This window comes from Rhipicephalus microplus, chromosome 2 (genome assembly GCF_043290135.1).
Source record: "Rhipicephalus microplus isolate Deutch F79 chromosome 2, USDA_Rmic, whole genome shotgun sequence".
Lineage (NCBI taxonomy): Eukaryota > Metazoa > Arthropoda > Arachnida > Ixodida > Ixodidae > Rhipicephalus > Rhipicephalus microplus.
The window spans coordinates 62,767,158-62,784,185 of record NC_134701.1 but is presented as its reverse complement, the minus strand read 5'-3'; the positions used below and the strand labels follow the sequence as shown (position 1 = coordinate 62,784,185).

The 17,028-nt window shown below is 47.6% G+C and overlaps 1 protein-coding gene across 9 annotated transcripts in view; it reads right to left on the bottom strand.

Annotated features, from left to right (window-relative positions):
• Nucleotides 1-17,028, bottom strand: part of LOC119170873 (uncharacterized) — a 127,052-nt gene that overhangs the window by 90,480 nt on the left and 19,544 nt on the right. For all 9 annotated transcript variants that reach the window (XM_075886502.1, XM_075886503.1, XM_075886508.1 and 6 more), the window contains one exon: nt 6,624-6,663. In XM_075886502.1, the coding sequence (XP_075742617.1) occupies nt 6,624-6,663 (40 nt within the window). The remainder of the gene's footprint in view (nt 1-6,623; nt 6,664-17,028) is intronic.

Genomic DNA, 17,028 nt, shown 5'->3' with positions numbered 1-17,028 from the left:
AACAAGTACAAACCGATAAACAAAGAGGCAGAGATTGAGACGCAACATGTATTTCTTCAAGCGTCATCCAGGAACTTACACCCGGTGATCGATATAAGGAAGCATAGCGACCTGCAGAAGCTCCTGCGCGACACCGCCTGGGTCTTTCCCTTTGTGGATCGATGCCGTTGACTTCAAACTTCATTCAGCGAAGCGATTTTGGCGCGGGAGCTTAGCAAGTCTGAAATGTCTTGGTTCTGATATGTTCAGCTGGAAGTATTCGCGAACGATGTCGAACAACTGCAGCTTGGACACACTCTCCCCAAACAGTCTATGCTGATCGATCTTCGCCCTTTCTTGGACCAAAACAGACAGCTTCGGCTTGGCGGACGACTCGAGAGAATGGACGCCACATATGACGAAAAACATCCGGTTATACTGCCACAGAAACATTCTTTCTCGTCTCTGGTAGCGATCGAGGCTCACTGCAAAGCTTTGCATGGTGGTGTGGCAAGCACTATGATGCAAATACGACAGCGGTATTGGATCATCCGCGGTCGACAAGAAGTCAAGCGAATCATCAACAAATACTTCTCTGCCGAAGATACAATGTCAAACCTGGGAACGTGCAATATGCGCCGATGCCTGAAGACCATCTTCTATCGTCACGACCATTTAATGTAGTAGGATTGGACTTCGCAGGTCCACTATATATAAAGCAACATGAGCTACATGGTGACACATCAAAAGCTTATATCCTGCTGTTCACCTGCGCGACGACTAGAGCAGTACACCTTGAACTGACTGGTGCGATCTCGTCCAGCGCCTTTTCGCTAGCGTTCCGGAGGTTTCTTGCTCGCAGAGGAGTACCCGCAACAATGTACTCGGATAACGCTCTCGCCTTCAAGAGAGCGTCACGGGACCTCAAGAACATTTGGAGTGTCATGAAGAGCTCTCCATTCGCATCTTTTCTACTGAACTACCGCATAGAGTGGAAGTTTATCGTGCCAGGTGCACTTTGGTGGGGCGGTTGGTGGGAGAGGCTTGTCCAGACTGTCAAGTCATCGTTGCGCAAGGTGATCGGAAAGTGAAAGCTCAGCAGTAAACAAGCTGAGACGATGCTACTAGAGGAAGAAGCGGTTGTTAATTCAAGACCGCTGACCTACACGTATACGGATGCCAAAGAGCCCTCTCCGATATGTCCAGCGCATTTTCGGATATGTCCAGTGCATATTTACAGTCCCAAGACCAAGATACACCTTTTCGTCACAATCTGCAGAAAGTTTAAGCAAGCGTTGCCAAGTGCAGGGTAAACTTTCTGTAGTAGTTAATGAGTCCAAGCAGCGAACGCAGCTGTGCTAATTAGTATAGGCGCTGAGGCTTTCGAAAGAGCTTCAACTTTTTCATTTGTTGGCTTAATTCCGGCTTTACTGATAAGATGTTTAAGGTGCTGAAGGTTCTCTTTGAAGAACTCGCAATTTTGGCTCTTTACTCAGATGCCTTTTCACTTCAGTGTTTGAAACACCGCTTCAAGATTCGGAAGTGCTCTTCGGCAATCGGCCCTCTCACAAGAATGTCATCTAGATAACATATCACTCCTGGCAGACCTTTCAACACATTGTCCATGATGTGCTGGAACAATGCCGGCGCTGAGGCAATTCTGAATGGCAGCCTGTTTGCTGCAAATAGCCCTTTATGCATCTTCAACGTGAGAAGCATTCTATAGTCTTCCTCCTGGTAAGCTCTGTTTAAATCCAGCTTCGATAAGTACCGCCCTCCGGAAAGTGTAGCTGAAATCTCGTCTAGCTTTAGTAGAGGATACTGTTCTGTGTCTTGGACATGTTTCAAATTTGTCTTGATCTCCACACATACACACACGTATTGCCTCGTTTTTTTTTTTTTTTTTAACAACCAGTACAATTGGTGTGGCAAACTTACTAGAGAAAACTTGGGTAAATGACGCCCATTTCCTGCAGCTTTCTCAGCTCTTCCTCTACTGCTGAACGTAAGGCATATGGTACGCTTCGAGCTTTGAGGAACTTTGGACGTTGTTCTAACAAGTAAAGTAGCTTGCTCACCTTCCATTCTGTCAAGGCTCTCGTCAAAAATGGCGCTGTACTTGGGAGGAGTCCTTTCAGTCAGATGCTGTGGTCCTCTTAGTTTGCATCATGGTGTGAGTCATTGCAGAGCTTGCGTAAACCGCATATTTCGTCCCAGTTCAAGGGAAGAGTTTTGAGCCACTCGCGGCCCAGCAGAGCTGGTCCTTCAGTGTCCATGACATACAGCAGAAGGTCACTAACTTGGTCCTTGTACCGCACAGACGCATTCAAGACGCCGCTGGGATGAACGAACTTTCCTGTGCAATTTTTCAGACGCAGCTCCATCAATTCCAGCTTCAAATGTGGTCTAATCTTCTTCAACTGTTGTCTTGATATCACAGACACTGTGGCACCGGTGCCTAACTCCATACTTATTGGTACACTTTGAATTTTGACTACAACAATCATGGGACTCTGGGTTTTTCGAGACAGCGTTCGGACGCTGTCTGTGCAGAGTGCGTATCGATTTCCTGGAATTCGCTGACTTCTGCTTGGACCACGACAAGCACACTGAATGTGTCCCTTCTTGCCACAGTTGATGCATTTATCAGCAGGCACGAACACAATGCTGGTCAAGGCCGCAATGATGACACTCGAAAGATCGCTTCTTTGGCATGCATCTCTTCAAAATTTTTCTTAGCTTTTTCCAGTGTAAGTGCGCATTCAGCGACTTTCTGGAGTGTCAGCGTTTTGTCTTCAAACAAGTATCGCTGAATATTCATACAGAATAAACCGCACACCAACCTGTCTCAAAGTGATTCATCTAAGAAGGTGCTGAATACACTGGTTTGAGCGAGTCTTCCGAGGTTGGCTACAGACTGTGCGATACCTTCATGTTGCAGCTGACATCGCCTGTGAAATTTCGCTCTCTCTCTGATCACAGACACTCTCGGGGTGAAATGATTGCAAAGCGATTCCCTTAACTGCTCTAACGGCTTTTCTGGTGCAGGCAGAGACTTCAAGAGGCTGCGCGACTTCGGCCCAATGATGCTAAACAAGGTATGCACCTTCAGATCTTCTGGAATTTTGTTCACCGCAAAAAACAAACAGACGCTCTTAGTAAGGTCAGTCACAGCTTCGCCGAAGGCTTCAACTTAGACAATCTAACTGGCCGCTTTCAACCTAGATCTGTCGCTTTTTGTCCTAGCGCTGCTCTTCAGAAGGTTATCGGTGCTTTGTTGCCAGGCTTTAGTGCTTCATTCTTGCATCTTGCCTTGGTTTCACTATCCTTCGTCACCAGTTGTGATGTTCGCAAGCCACTATCAACAAGACGCATTTACAAGACAGGGCAGCATTTATTGGGGTAGCAGGGAGACGCCGAAGCGATGCATTGCTGTCGTTAGCTGGAAGCCATCTGCCGTGCAAGAGTGGGGGCTCGCTCGCTACAAATGCTCCCGCTTACGTCACTCGGCGCATCTCGTGCAACGCCGGTCGCCGACTTTGGCATCTCGACACACACTCACCTATAACAAAAAAAGTGAAATAGGGTAGATGGGTTTGGAAGCAGTCCCGGGAGCAAAGGCAAAACAAGCATACAGCAGCCAAAAAGACAGTTCGGAGCAGGCTTGGAGCAGCCTGTAGTTGAAACTTGCACTGTGTATGTCCTGTCCCTTCCCTGTTCGCATCTTCAAAGCGTACCCACATTGTCAATTAGGTTTTTAATGGCGTCATCACGTAAACCATTCTGAGGTTTGTCAAGTCGTCAGTTGACATATTTGCTTGGTCAAAGGTAGATCTGATAACTCAGTCCGAAGCACCTTTGAAGAAGTACTGAAAAAGTTTTGAAGGCAAGATAACGTGTGCAGTGATGCTACTGGCTTAGGCTGCTTTGGAGCAGCTTTTGGAACAGACAAAAATGCATTTTGGAGCAGCAAAACTGGGTTTTGGAGCAGATATTACAGGAGTCAATTTTAAGACACCTATTGTGTTCACGAAGGAATCCGTAAACAGAGGTTGTGTCGAGCCCCTATTCTGACAAGCGGTCTTGTCTTCCTCAGAACAATGATTAATTGATTTGTGGGGTTTAACGTCCCAAAACCACAATTTGATTATGAGAGACGCCGTAGTGGAGGGCTCCGGAAATTTGTACCACCTGTTGTTCTTTAACGTGCGCCCAAATTCCTCAGAACAAGGCTGTTCTGTTCTAGCCTTGAGAAAGAAAACTCCGCTTGTCGAAACTTCGACCCGACACAATCCCTGTTTACAAATTTGTTTCATCGCAAGGTTCCATCCACCCCTTCTTGCCATTTTTCGAATACTGTATTCATGATACACAAATGATAAAATTGCGATGTACTGCACACTATTGAAGCATAATAGAGTAAGAAAGAAAAGAAAATAGTATCACCGACAGATATCCGGACCGTACTAAATAGACAAAGCCAATGATAAAATTTAAAACCATAGCACTTTTGTATAACGTGACTGAAGATTAGTTGACTGCGAATTTTTTGGAAGCCAGATTTTTCAGACATGCTAGCAAATTCAGACTAGTTCACGACAGCATCACAAACCCAATCGACGTCTATGGATAAGAACATCTGAAATTTTCGACGCTGAAACTCTTCGGCGTCCGATTTTTTCGACTTTCAGCCGACACTCCAAATATGAAACTGCCTTACTTAAAGCCCCTAACTTTGCTACGTCTATGACCTCGTAGGCTTAAACGAGCACCTTAAAGTATCGCTCGGCATCACAGTAATGTCCAAAAGTCGGCTTTGCCGCACCGCGTAAGCGCTATGGGGTGAAGCAGATAAAAAAAAATCGAAGGGGCCAATATCATCGCGGAGTGAGGTGATGTCTAACGGATAAGCACCGGAAATGCTCGGAGGCGTGATGACGGATATACTGCAAACATGCCAGCAAGACTTAATCGCTTTATTACAACCATCTTCAGCCAATTGCTTGTTACTGCATGTGGCGCAGTTGCGGGCATACTGCACCCTTTTAATCTTTTAATCACTGATGCGAACCGGCTAAGCTCGCCTCACAGACGCAGTGCTTTCACAAACGAAAGAAGCTCGCCATCGCCACGCCCGTGTGTGACGAGGAACAAAGTGAGCATCAAGAACACTTTTTTATGATAAACACATCCGTACGAAAGTGTGCCGGTAGGAACGGCGTCAGCTGTGTAGGCGATGTGCTGCACACAACTAAGAACGATCGGTCTCGTGTGGCAGCAAGTGCTACGTGTCGCCGGAGATTTTCGTACAGTGGCGCACCTTCTAAGAGCATACACGCATCGCGGCGGTCCGGACAAGTTTTCTTCTATTCTGCCACATCCTTTATGTTTTGCATCATGATTTCCACACGCTTCATGTGATAAATCCACAACTTATTCCGCGCATTCCTGGTATCGGCAGCGCTCATCACACAATGCATATTTGCAAATGAACGTCAGCAGGCCCTGAATGTATTTACGACAGCCAGGGCGTGCACCGAAATACCTGATAAGTGCACTCTAAGAGGCATTGAAGCTATTTCAGATGGGGCTGTGGCGATTTGATTACCTGAGCGGAATAAAAAGCCATGAATCTTTTTTTGGACGATTTTCCGGTCGCTAGAAAGTCTGAAAAATTGGTCATTCACTGCGTCCCTACCATTCATGGTCCGAACAGCGATATTTGGCTCAGTTTGGTTTGGTTTGGCTCAAGTTGCGTCTTACCCAAGTGCAACACAATGTCATTTTCAATTTAAGAACCTCAAGTAGTTTTGTTTCTGTAAGTCGGAGCACGCCCTTTGGCGCAGACTCTCCATATTTTGAGGAAATGTAGCAGGTGTAGCAGCCAGGACAATGCGGCGCAGTTTGGTACAACTGGCGCAGTGGTAGCATCACCATGTGCGAGGTAGATCTGTATAGACACACAGCTATCATCTACAAGATATCAGAGGATAATATCGCTTAGAACACATTTAAAATCAATCTTAAAGTGCATGTTGTGCCACTGCACACAAAACACGCCTTTGGTTCTTGGGTAAATAATAAACCACGCCCTGTATCACGATTTTTTGTTGGCTTTCACGACCCTTGTGAGTGCTCTTCTAACAGAGCTTTTAATTCACTAGCACAGGAGTAGAAAGGCTGGTGTCCTTGCCTCAGCAGTGCCTTTATTTTTTTTTTGGGGGGGGGGGGGGGGGGGGAGAGAAGAAGAATCATGCGTATTTGCAACACCTAAGAGGGGATCACAGCAGCACCCAGGAGGACTTCATTAAAGAAAGCTGTCAATGCGATGCTCATGTGCATGCGGTTTTGTGTGCTCACGCAGCCGGCTACATCAACACAAAAAGCACTCTCGGTCCTACATCTCTCGACATCGTCTGAAATCAAAACTTTGACTGAGCACTTCTGAACTATCTCGAAATAATTGCCCCCTGTACACTCTAGGAAACGAGCTTTCCCGCCATGACAAGTACCTCGTCAACTAACTATTGCAACAGAAAAAACTAAATGCACAATTTTTGTGTGAGTGTTCCTTTAAGAAAAAGACACAGGTGTTCTTGAATACAACAAAACAATGCAATAAATAGCAAGGTATGCACTCCTACCTTTCACGAAGCTCTTTCTCTTGCATTGCATTTTTTTCTTCTGAAAAAAGAGTGAGATAAGTGAGCAGAAAGAATGGCACTATCGATACAAAGGTCTAATCAAAACGTTATTAGCATACCATTTGCGTACAGGGACACCACTGTAGCCCAAACGACATTGCTTGTTATTTACTTTAACGACTCGAACAGTGTGGCAATCCAGAACAGTGCACAAAATCAAAACAAGAACTGGGTGAACACAAGCGTAGACACAAACATGGACCACTGATACATCGACTGCTTTCATAACTCGATGTCACAAACACATATGTAATGAAGTATTTAAGATTATCTTGTATACATAACAATATCAGACAATCAAGCTATTTTCTTGCTACAAAGGAGTGGCTGAATAGAGTGTATTAAATGATTACTCAGGCTGCATGTGAAGAAGTACACAGTGGTTGTAAGATTCACAGTTCCTGTGAGGAGGCAAGAAAACCAGAATTAACCAGTCAGTGGGTTCCTGATGAACGAGCACAGGGACATGAAAAATGTCTCAGTTAAGTTAAAGTAGCTTTCTTTAGGTTCACCGCAAATTCGTTCATACACTGAAAGTTGCACGACGATGTCTAGGAAGCATTCTGTAGAAAATAATTTTGCATGTCAGCTGGATGAAATGAAAGTGTCAGTACCATCCAGTCAAAAAAAGAAACACATTGTCAGGAGAACCTCTCTTCCGTTGCCTTAGAGGGCCAGTAAATAACCCTGTTGTATCAAAATAAAGCGAAAAATGGAGTGATATCACTGCTAACACACCGTAAGTTGTGTGTATACATTGCCAAGCAAAATGCTGTGTTACGAGATTAAAATGCTTGCCATGAAACGTGTCACAGCTGGCTTCTTATTCCCCAGCTACAACTGACGGCAAAGAGAACATGAATGTGCGAAGCGAAGGGGTGGACTGAGACTGAGACAGGCAAGAGAATGGCATGGCCAGCCAAGGTGTGGGAATACGACGCTTTCCTGGAGAACGACGATGAAGACATTGCCTTGCACGTAGAAAGATTCGAGCACTACTTCAAAGTGGCCAACGTACAAGAGGATAAGCTTAAAAAGTCGGGCTTGATAACGACCACTGGCAAAAATGGATACAATATACTGCAACGAGCAAGGTTGCGTAAAAACACAGGTTATTATTCCAGAAACGCTAGCCGCAACAAGCTGGTACAGGCAGGAACCCGGCAAGCACGAGCCACACACGGACGTCAACGTCTTCTTTCACGCTGGCACAGAGCTGGCGCCACTATGCTTCGGTACAATTACTCCCCGCGCAGAAAGGAGCCAACCTGGCGACCTAGGGAAAGGACACGACAAGGGGGTCATAGCACGGTTTGAGGCGTGATACGTGTACTGTTTCACGCCCACGGCAGCGTTGGTCCGAGGGTGGATCAATGGGCTCAACTTCATAGTTGACAGGAGATGTTTGCCGCACCACACGGTAGGGGCCATGGTATTTCGACGAAAGCTTCGGGGAAAGACCGGGAGGGGTAGACGGGACCCAGAGCCAAACCAGCATTCCTGGGTTATAGTGTACAGTAGACGCAGAGGAATCGTGGTCAGTTTTCTGGCGCCATTGGTCTTGTGCGGTAAATGAGCGAGCGAGTTGACGACACTCTTCGGCATAAGCAGCTGCTTCGGAAACAGGCGTCGCTTCGGAAACATCAGGCTTGTAAGGGAGAATGGTGTCCATGGAGCATGATGGCTCACGTCCGTACAGAAGGAAGAAAGGAGAAAAGCCAGTGGTTGTTTGTGGCGCAGAGTTGTACGCGTACGTGACAAAAGGGAGCACTTGGTCCCAATTAGTGTGGTCGTCAGAGGCGTACATGGCAAGCATATCTCCAAGGGTACGGTTAAAGCGTTTTGTCATGCCATTGGTTTGGGGATGGTATGCCGAGGATTTCCTATGGACAGTGCGACATGCCTTGAGTAGCTCGTCGACGGCGTTCGAGAGAAACACGCGTCCACGGTCACTGAGTAATTCACGAGGTGCACCGTGTCGCAAAATGAGATGGTGAAGAAGAAAGGACGCAACGTCTTTCGCAGTGGTAGCAGGCAGCGCAGATGTTTCAGCGTAGCGTGTTAAATGATCTACGGCGACGATAATATACCGGTTGCCTCGAAGAGAGTTGGGTAGAGGACCATAAATATCAATTCCGACGCGGTCGAATGGTCTCGCTGGGCAGGGTAAGGGTTGCAAAGGGCCAGCAGTGCTGTGAGAAGGCGTCTTGCGTCGTTGACACGTGGTGCATGACCGAACGTACTGGCGAACGTGCCGATACATGCCGCGCCAGTAGTATCTTAGACGAAGGCGAGAGTAAGTCTTAAATACTCCAGCGTGGCCACACTGGGGGTCATCGTGAAAGGCAGCGCAGATGTCCGAACGCAAATGACGAGGGATGACAAGGAGCCACCTACGGCCATCCGTCACGTAATTGCGGCGATACAACAAGCCTTCACGGACAGCAAAGTGTCTTGCTTGACGAGAGAGGGAGCGTGAAGTCGTTTCTGACGAACTGTGAGAGAGGACGTCGAGCAAAGAATTGATCCAGGGATCCTTGCGCTGTTCGGATGGCATGTCAGTGATGCTCAACGATGACGAATCGCAAATGGCAGTTGATAAGCAGGCAAGGTCAGGAGGCAGTGGAGAACGGGATAGTGCATCGGCGTCTGAATGTCTGCGTCCTGAGCGATAAACAACACGGATATCGTATTCCTGAAGGCGTAAAGCCCAACGAGCGAGGCGGCCAGTAGGATCTTTCATGGACGCTAACCAGCATAAGGCATGGTGATCTGTGACAACATCAAGCTGGCGTCCGTAAAGGTAGGTGCGAAATTTTCCTATAGCCCAAATGATAGCCAAGCACTCCTTTTCCGTGACGGAATAGTTGGACTCTGCCTTCGTTAGTGTACGGCTGGCATAGGCGACAACGTACTCGTCGCAGCCATCCTTGCGTTGAGCGAGAATGGCACCGAGGCCGACACCGCTTGCATCCGTGTGAATTTCAGTGGGTGCATTGGGATCGAAGTGGCGGAGAACTGGCGGAGAGATGAGTAGCCGGCGTAGCGCCGTGAATGCCTCATCGCAGTGGGAATTCCAGCCAGAGAGGTCCGTGCTACGGGAGAGAAGCTGAGTCAGAGGGGCAATTATAGAGGCAAAATTGCGAATGAAACGCCGAAAATAGGAACACAAGCCTATGAAACTACGAAGCTCCTTTAGGGTAGTAGGCTTGGGGTACTCGGCAACGGCACGCAGTTTGGCAGGATCTGGCGATATTCCTTCTTTTGAGACGACGTGGCCGAGAATTGTGAGTTTGCGGGCGCCAAAACGACATTTCTTGAAGTTAAGTTGCAACCCGGCTGCCGTAAGGCACTGGAGAACTTGTTCCAGACGGGAAAGATGAGTTTCGAAATTCGCCGAGAATACAACTATGTCGTCTAAATAGCAAAGACAGATGTGCCATTTAAGTCCCCTGAGGACACTGTCCATCATTCTTTCAAAAGTCGCAGGCGCATTGCAAAGACCGAAGGGCATTACATTAAATTCATATAAGCCGTCAGGGGTCACAAACGCCTTTTTTGGACGGTCTGGTTCAGCCATTGGTACTTGCCAATATCCAGAGCGCAGATCCAGTGAAGAGAAAAACTCCGCACCTTGAAGGCAATCCAAGGCGTCATCAATGCGTGGCAGGGGATAAACATCCTTGCGTGTGATGTTGTTTAGTCGACGATAACCCACGCAAAACCTGATGGAGCCATCCTTTTTTCGCACGAGGACCACTGGCGAAGCCCAAGGACTGTGTGAGTGCTGAATAACACCACGTTGCAGCATCTCGTCGACGTGTTGAGTGATGACGTCACGCTCGGCCTGCGAGACGCGGTAGGGGCGCTGACGAAGTGGAGTATGATGACCGGTGTCCATATGGTGAGCGACAACTGACGTGCGTCCCAAGGGAGGTTGTCCGTGGTCGAAGGAGGCGCGGAAACGGTCAAGTAGTTGAATGAGCTGATTGCGCTGGTCTTGCGTAAGGCCGGTGTCTACGCTGCGCAACAAAACGTCTTCGTCAGGTAGTGAGGGCGCGGTGCCAGCTGTGACAGCATCCACGGACATCGGTGTCGTATCAGAACGGGCATCGAAAGAAAAGATGTCATCATAAGTGTCAAGACTTCCAATGCATTCGCCATGCAATAAGGTAGCGGGACAAGGGAACGGATTGCACACGTACACGGCACTGGAGCCATCGGCAAGTGTTATGACGGCAAACGGGACGACAAGGTTCCGGCGACGAGCGCATTCTTGTGACGGCATAAATAGGGCAGTTGAATCGGAAACGGAGTTGCACAAAAGAGATACCGCGGTGACCGAAAAAGCAGAAATGACGACGTCAGCGGCGACGATCACCTTTTTGGGTGAGCGAGGGAGATCTATGAATGTCGTGCTGAATGGAAACAAAACGAGTTGAGCACGATCGCAGTCGACAACCGCATGATTAGCGGAAAGAAAGTTCCATCCCAGGATGATTTCATGCGACGCATGCGGAAGGACGACAAATTCTACGATGTAAAGCACCCCTTGAATCACAACACGAGCAGTGCATGTGGCAGAAGGTTGGACGTGTTGCGAACTCGCCGTGCGTAAAGAAATTTCAACCAGTGGAGTCGTCACTTTGTTCAGTTTGCGGCATAACACTTCACTGATTATACAAATAGCGGCACCTGTGTCGACAAGAGCAGTTGTGGCGAAACCGTCCACAAACACGGCAATCTCGTTAGGGGGCGATAGATGAGGCCTTGGAAATTTCGTCGGTGGCGCAGCTCTTGCCTCAGGAACTGCGACTGTCAGTTTTCCTCCTGGGCGTGGTTGGAACGGCGAAGCATGGGGGAAGGAGACCGAAGACGGGGTGAAGGAGATCGACGTCGGCTGAAGTCTGGTCGACGTGAGCGGGGGTCATGCGAATCAGGTGTCACATGCGATTCTGATGGCCGAGGTATGTTGCCGGAATGCTGCACATCATTAAAATAGAATCCACGGCGACGACAGTAGCGCGCGACATGTCCTGGAATACCACAGTTGTAGCAGATGGGCCGGTTATCCGGAGTACGCCAAGAGTTGGCAGGTGCTCGAGGTGGTGGAATGGGCCGATTTACCGGATAAACTGAAACTGGTGACCTGTAGTAGTTGGTGGATGGACTGTATGAAGGGAGCGGCGGTTGGGCAGAAGGTCGGCGGACGGCTTCTGCATAAGTCAGCGGTGCAGCCACTGATATTGGGGATGTGGGCGAAGGGAGAGCCTCGGCAACTTGCGTCTGAATAGCACGGCGAAGTGAGTGGTCCAGTGTTGTGGGGGTCTCGTTGATGGTGGCGACAAGAGAGAGCTGTCGAGCAACTTCCTCCCGGTTGTACTGTTGAATTTGAGGCATTAACACGCTGTAGTCGGGGCCACTGCTTTTGCACTCCAAGGCCGAAATATCAGCTGTCTGCGTATTAGCGCGACGTGTAGAAACTCGTTGCTTGCGCAGCTCATCGAAACTTTGACACAACTGAGTCAAGGCCGTGACGGTCTGTGGGTCTTTGGCCACAAGCATATGAAAAGCATCGTCATCAATGCCTTTCATTATGTTCTTTATTCTGTCAGCCTCCGTCATCCTGTCATCAACTCGCCTACAGAGGCTGATCACATCCTCAATGTAGCTTGTGAAGCTCTCACCATTTCGCTGAAATCGTCCCCGCAGCCCCAGTTCAGCGCGAAGCTTACGCATGGCTGGACGACCGAAAAACGAGGTGATGGCCTCTTTGAAAACCGACCAGGTGGGGATGTCGGCTTGGTGGTTGGTGAACCATAGGTTGGCCAAATCCGTCAAGTAGAAGATGACGTGAATCAGCTTCGCAGGGTCATCCCACTTGTTAATCGCGCTGGCATGCTCGTACTCTGCCAGCCAGTCCTCGACATCTTGATCTTCAGCGCCGTTGTATACTGGTGGGTCACGCAGACGAAGTACACCAGAACACATGACGGGTGGCAGCGTGGAAGAGCCTTGTGGGGGATCGACGCGCTCGGTCATCGTGGACTGAGATGGTAGCTTACGGCTGCGGAGCTCCAGGACGTTACCCAGCACGTTTCCACCAAATGCAACGAGCAAGGTTGCGTAAAAACACAGGTTATTATTCCAGAAACGTTAGCCGCAACAAGCTGGTACAGGCAGGAACCCAGCAAGCACGAGCCACACACGGACGTCAACGTCTTCTGTCACGCTGGCACAGAGCTGGCGCCACTATGCTTCGGTACAATACTAAAGAATTTGCTTCCACCATTGACCCCTGCAGAGAAGCGGAGAACTGTTTCAAATATGTGGCCTGCAAGCCGTATCAGTGCAGAATTATTTGAATTTAAAAGGAGATATGAAGCTGAAGGTGAGCCAGTGGCGACGTTTGTCGTTGCACCGAAGCACATAGCTGCTAAATGCAGGTGCGGTAGGTACATTCCTTGACGACGCACTACACAACCAGTTCATCGCTGTACTGAGAAACTGTGCCGCCTGGACGGGTCTACTAAAAAAGAAGGAGCTGTCATTGAACCTGCTTGAGACTTTGCCAGAAGCATTTGAGGTGGCAGAGCAGGAGTCAACGAGGTTTCGATATGGCAATGTAATGGAAGCCAACGCCCATGCGGTAAGAAAGAGACAGATAGAAAAGTGGCCCTTGTGGTTAAGCAAGGTAAGCAAGACAATGCAATTAAGACATAAGGGAGTTTTCGAATAATAAGTTAGCAGGCGTTGTGGGCCTAGCATTTGTGTATGGGCACCGTATCCTTTCTGACCCGAATTTTTCCTAGAGTAGAACAAAATTTTTTAATGATCTTTTCTAGCTAAGAGGCCATTAAAACGCACGCAGAAAAACAAAGAAGACTGTAATTACAATTATTTTCACAGGAGAACCATGTCCAGTATACTGGACACTGGGATTCATTTATTGAACATATGGGTACACACATTTTGCTATCTACCTAGAAAAAGTGTTGCTTTTGGCCCTGTAAGAAGGTTAATTGTCTTATAATAGACAAAAACAGTTCGTTTTCACCCAAGCAAAAGTTTCTCACTGTTATCTGTTGCGCATAGCATTCTGCACCACAAAGGGGGAAAAAACCTAGGACCGATCATGTCTGGAGTTCACAATCAACCTCATTAGACGCAACTCCATCCTTGTGCTCCATGACCTTGATAGATGCCCAGCATGCCTCAGTTTCATTTTTATGGCTGCACTTCAAAATTGCCATGTGATGCTGCTTCTTGTTTTCTGTTTTTACTCACCAATTACATCCTGGTGTCTAGTGTACTGGACATAAATACATTTTCACATTGCGAGCATACTTCCGATTCCAAATCTACCCTTTTGCAACAATGTTTCGTGAAGACATAAGACAGCTCGTACAATTTTACTTATTTGAATTCTGTGCAGTTAGCTCCTAAAATAACGTGGTATACTTGATCACATCTTGCATGCGCAGACGACATCACTAAACTGAAGTGCCGGGATAAGAAAATGGGAATGAAGGAGGAAGTACATTTAAAAACACATCGCTCAACTCTTACAGAAGCTGCCAAATTGGTACCGATTCTAATTATAGCAATGCTTGCTTTTCTGCACCACTTCTTTTGTCACGTCCAACACACTGGTTGCGGGGTCAGAAAGAGATACGAGTTTTCGAATAGCTTCCCCCCCCCCCCCCAGCACACGATCTCGAGAACACCGCAAAGGGGCTTTGTGGGCCATGCGCTATTTCGGGTTTTTCGTGGGGGGACCGCAAACACTAACAGCGGTTAGCGTTATGATGCATGTGCAGTGGCAGCGACCACAACGAATAGGGTACGCAAACCTTTGCGTACACAGTTAGTAAACTTTCTAAAGTGTCACCAATGTGGGCAAGAAAACGATGCTATTCCTTATCGTTATGAGAAAGAAAGGTGCTACAGCTGCAAAGGCACAGGTCATAAGTATGCGGACAACGGCTGCCTGTTGCGGGAAAAAGTCGCGCTGTTTCCAACTAGCAACAAGATAATGCTGCACACTTTAAATCACGCCGTCTTTGCGAAGCAACCGTACAACTAGAACTTATGCTCTGAAGGAAGCACATGCAGATGCAAGTAAACACAGGAGCTACTGTTTCTGTGATATTGGAAGACCTATGGAAGCAGCTAGTGAATCCACCGCTGCTTGCACCATCTATGGTTAAGCTGAAGACGTATGGAGGAGCACCACTAGAAGTGAAGGGGTAAGCCAAGGTTTGGGTCAATGCAACGGGCAGCACAAGATTCTGTCACTAGTTGTGGTGCCAGGAGACAAGCCAGTGCTATTTTACAGGATCAGATTGAGAACCTGGATGTCGACTTGAATGGCGTTCCTCCGGTACAAGCTGAGGTCACGGCGGACAACCTTGCAAGAAGGTATGCCAGTATTTTCATCCCTGGGTTAAAGCTGATAAAGGGCTTTCAAGCAAACTTCTCCCTAAAAAAAGCAGCTTGCCAGTGTTCTGCAAGGCACATCCAGTACCATATGCCATAAGGGAGCGAGTAAAAGAAGAGCTACAAAACCTACTAGCTGACAGGGTACTGCATAACACAAAATGACTGTGCCACACCATTGGTGGTAGTCAAAAAACTAAGGAACAAAGTGCGTCTTTCTGAGCACTATAAAGTGACAGTGAATCCCTGGCGTTAAAACTCATCCCGACACACTGTCAGCGGTTGAAGCCATGTTCTCTTTGTTAGCCATTTTGGACTTGTCGTCAGTGTACCAGCAAATTGAGCTACACCCCGACTATAAATACCACACGGGCTTATTTCAATACGTTTGAACGCCCTACAGAATTCCCAGAGTGCAAGCAGTATTCCAAGGAATCATGAACAAGTAGCTCAAAGGACTAAGTGGAGTACTAGTTTGCTACCTTGACAATGTGCTCATCACAGGAGCGGACTACAAGCAGTCCTGCAGTGCTTCGAGAAGCACGGCATCAAAGTAAGGCACGAGAAGTGCAAAACTTTGTGAAGTCCGTAAGATGTCTAGGCCACATCATTGACAAAACAGGCAGGCACTCTTGCTTTGAAAAATGAAAGCAAGAGAAACTGCCCAAAAAAATTGCATGAGACTGAAGGCCTATTTTAGCATGTTGACAATTCATGCACAGTTCATGCTCAACATGCCATCTGAAAGTATGCCGTTATACCAACTGCTTCAAAAAGAGATACATTGGGCGTGGTCCATGAAGATTGAACAGGTATTTTAGATAAGCAAGAAAAAACTCACTCAGGATTCAGCACTATCCATTTACAACCTGCAAAACTGCTAGGTCTCTTTTGCGATGCATCTCCTTATGGGGTTGGAGCAGTTTTATTTCATATTATTTGCGGCCAAGAGAAGCCGATAGCATAAGCATCCCGCACGCAAAGCTGCATCAAGAAAGGCTATGCGCATATCGGGAAAGAGGCCAGGGTAGCCACTAGTGGCTACTTTTCGCCGAATCGGCAAATTCGAGAGGCCCGTGGTGACTCAAAATCATGATTGCCGACATGGCGATTGTTTGGCGATTTTCGGCTTAGGTCTCAACTGAGTTATGCATTCTATTCTCAATGTCTTCACAACGAACGGGCGACATTTTTCTATTTTTTGTAGTTTTAGACTCACCAGTAGGAGGTGCACTTTACATGTAATTTAGTATGTCTATCCTGTTCCTCGTGTCTATCTCCCCAATTCACCAAGATTCTGGAGCTACTGGCACGCTGGTGCATCCACCAGCAGCCTTAAAGCACAACTTAGGCCAGCAGACTTTTCACGTGCCCCGAGGTGGTGGTGTGTGCTTAGGTGTTTCAAGATATTTAAGCTTCTTCAAATGTCTCGCTTCTGAAATGCCTAGGTGACGGTTAGCCCCAACCACAGCCCCAACTGTTGTAAATAGCTTGTCGACTTCTTCCCTGCTGTAGTGCCCCCTGATTTTTTATGTAGAGTTTAAATATTTTTATTGAGATTCTTTTCAGGCTGGCAAAGAAGTCTGCTTTCTTGGACAGCCTTCAGAGACTGCGTTGATCTGAATACAGTATTTACTCGCGTAATGAACGCACTTCTTTTCTCGAAAAATTGGAGCTAAGTTGGGGGGTGCGTTTATTACGCGGGGTAAATTTCATGAGATCTTTTGTGGGAGGAGCAAAAAATGCGGTAATGCAAAAAAAAGTTAGGTCGTTTGTCGTTTCGCAACTTACATATGCATACACTGTTTAAGAACAGCTTCATTGTTGCACTTTACTCATCTTCGGTGGTTGCATGATGGCGCTATCTTCTGCAAGCTGTCTCCGGGCCGCCCACGCACGCCATAAA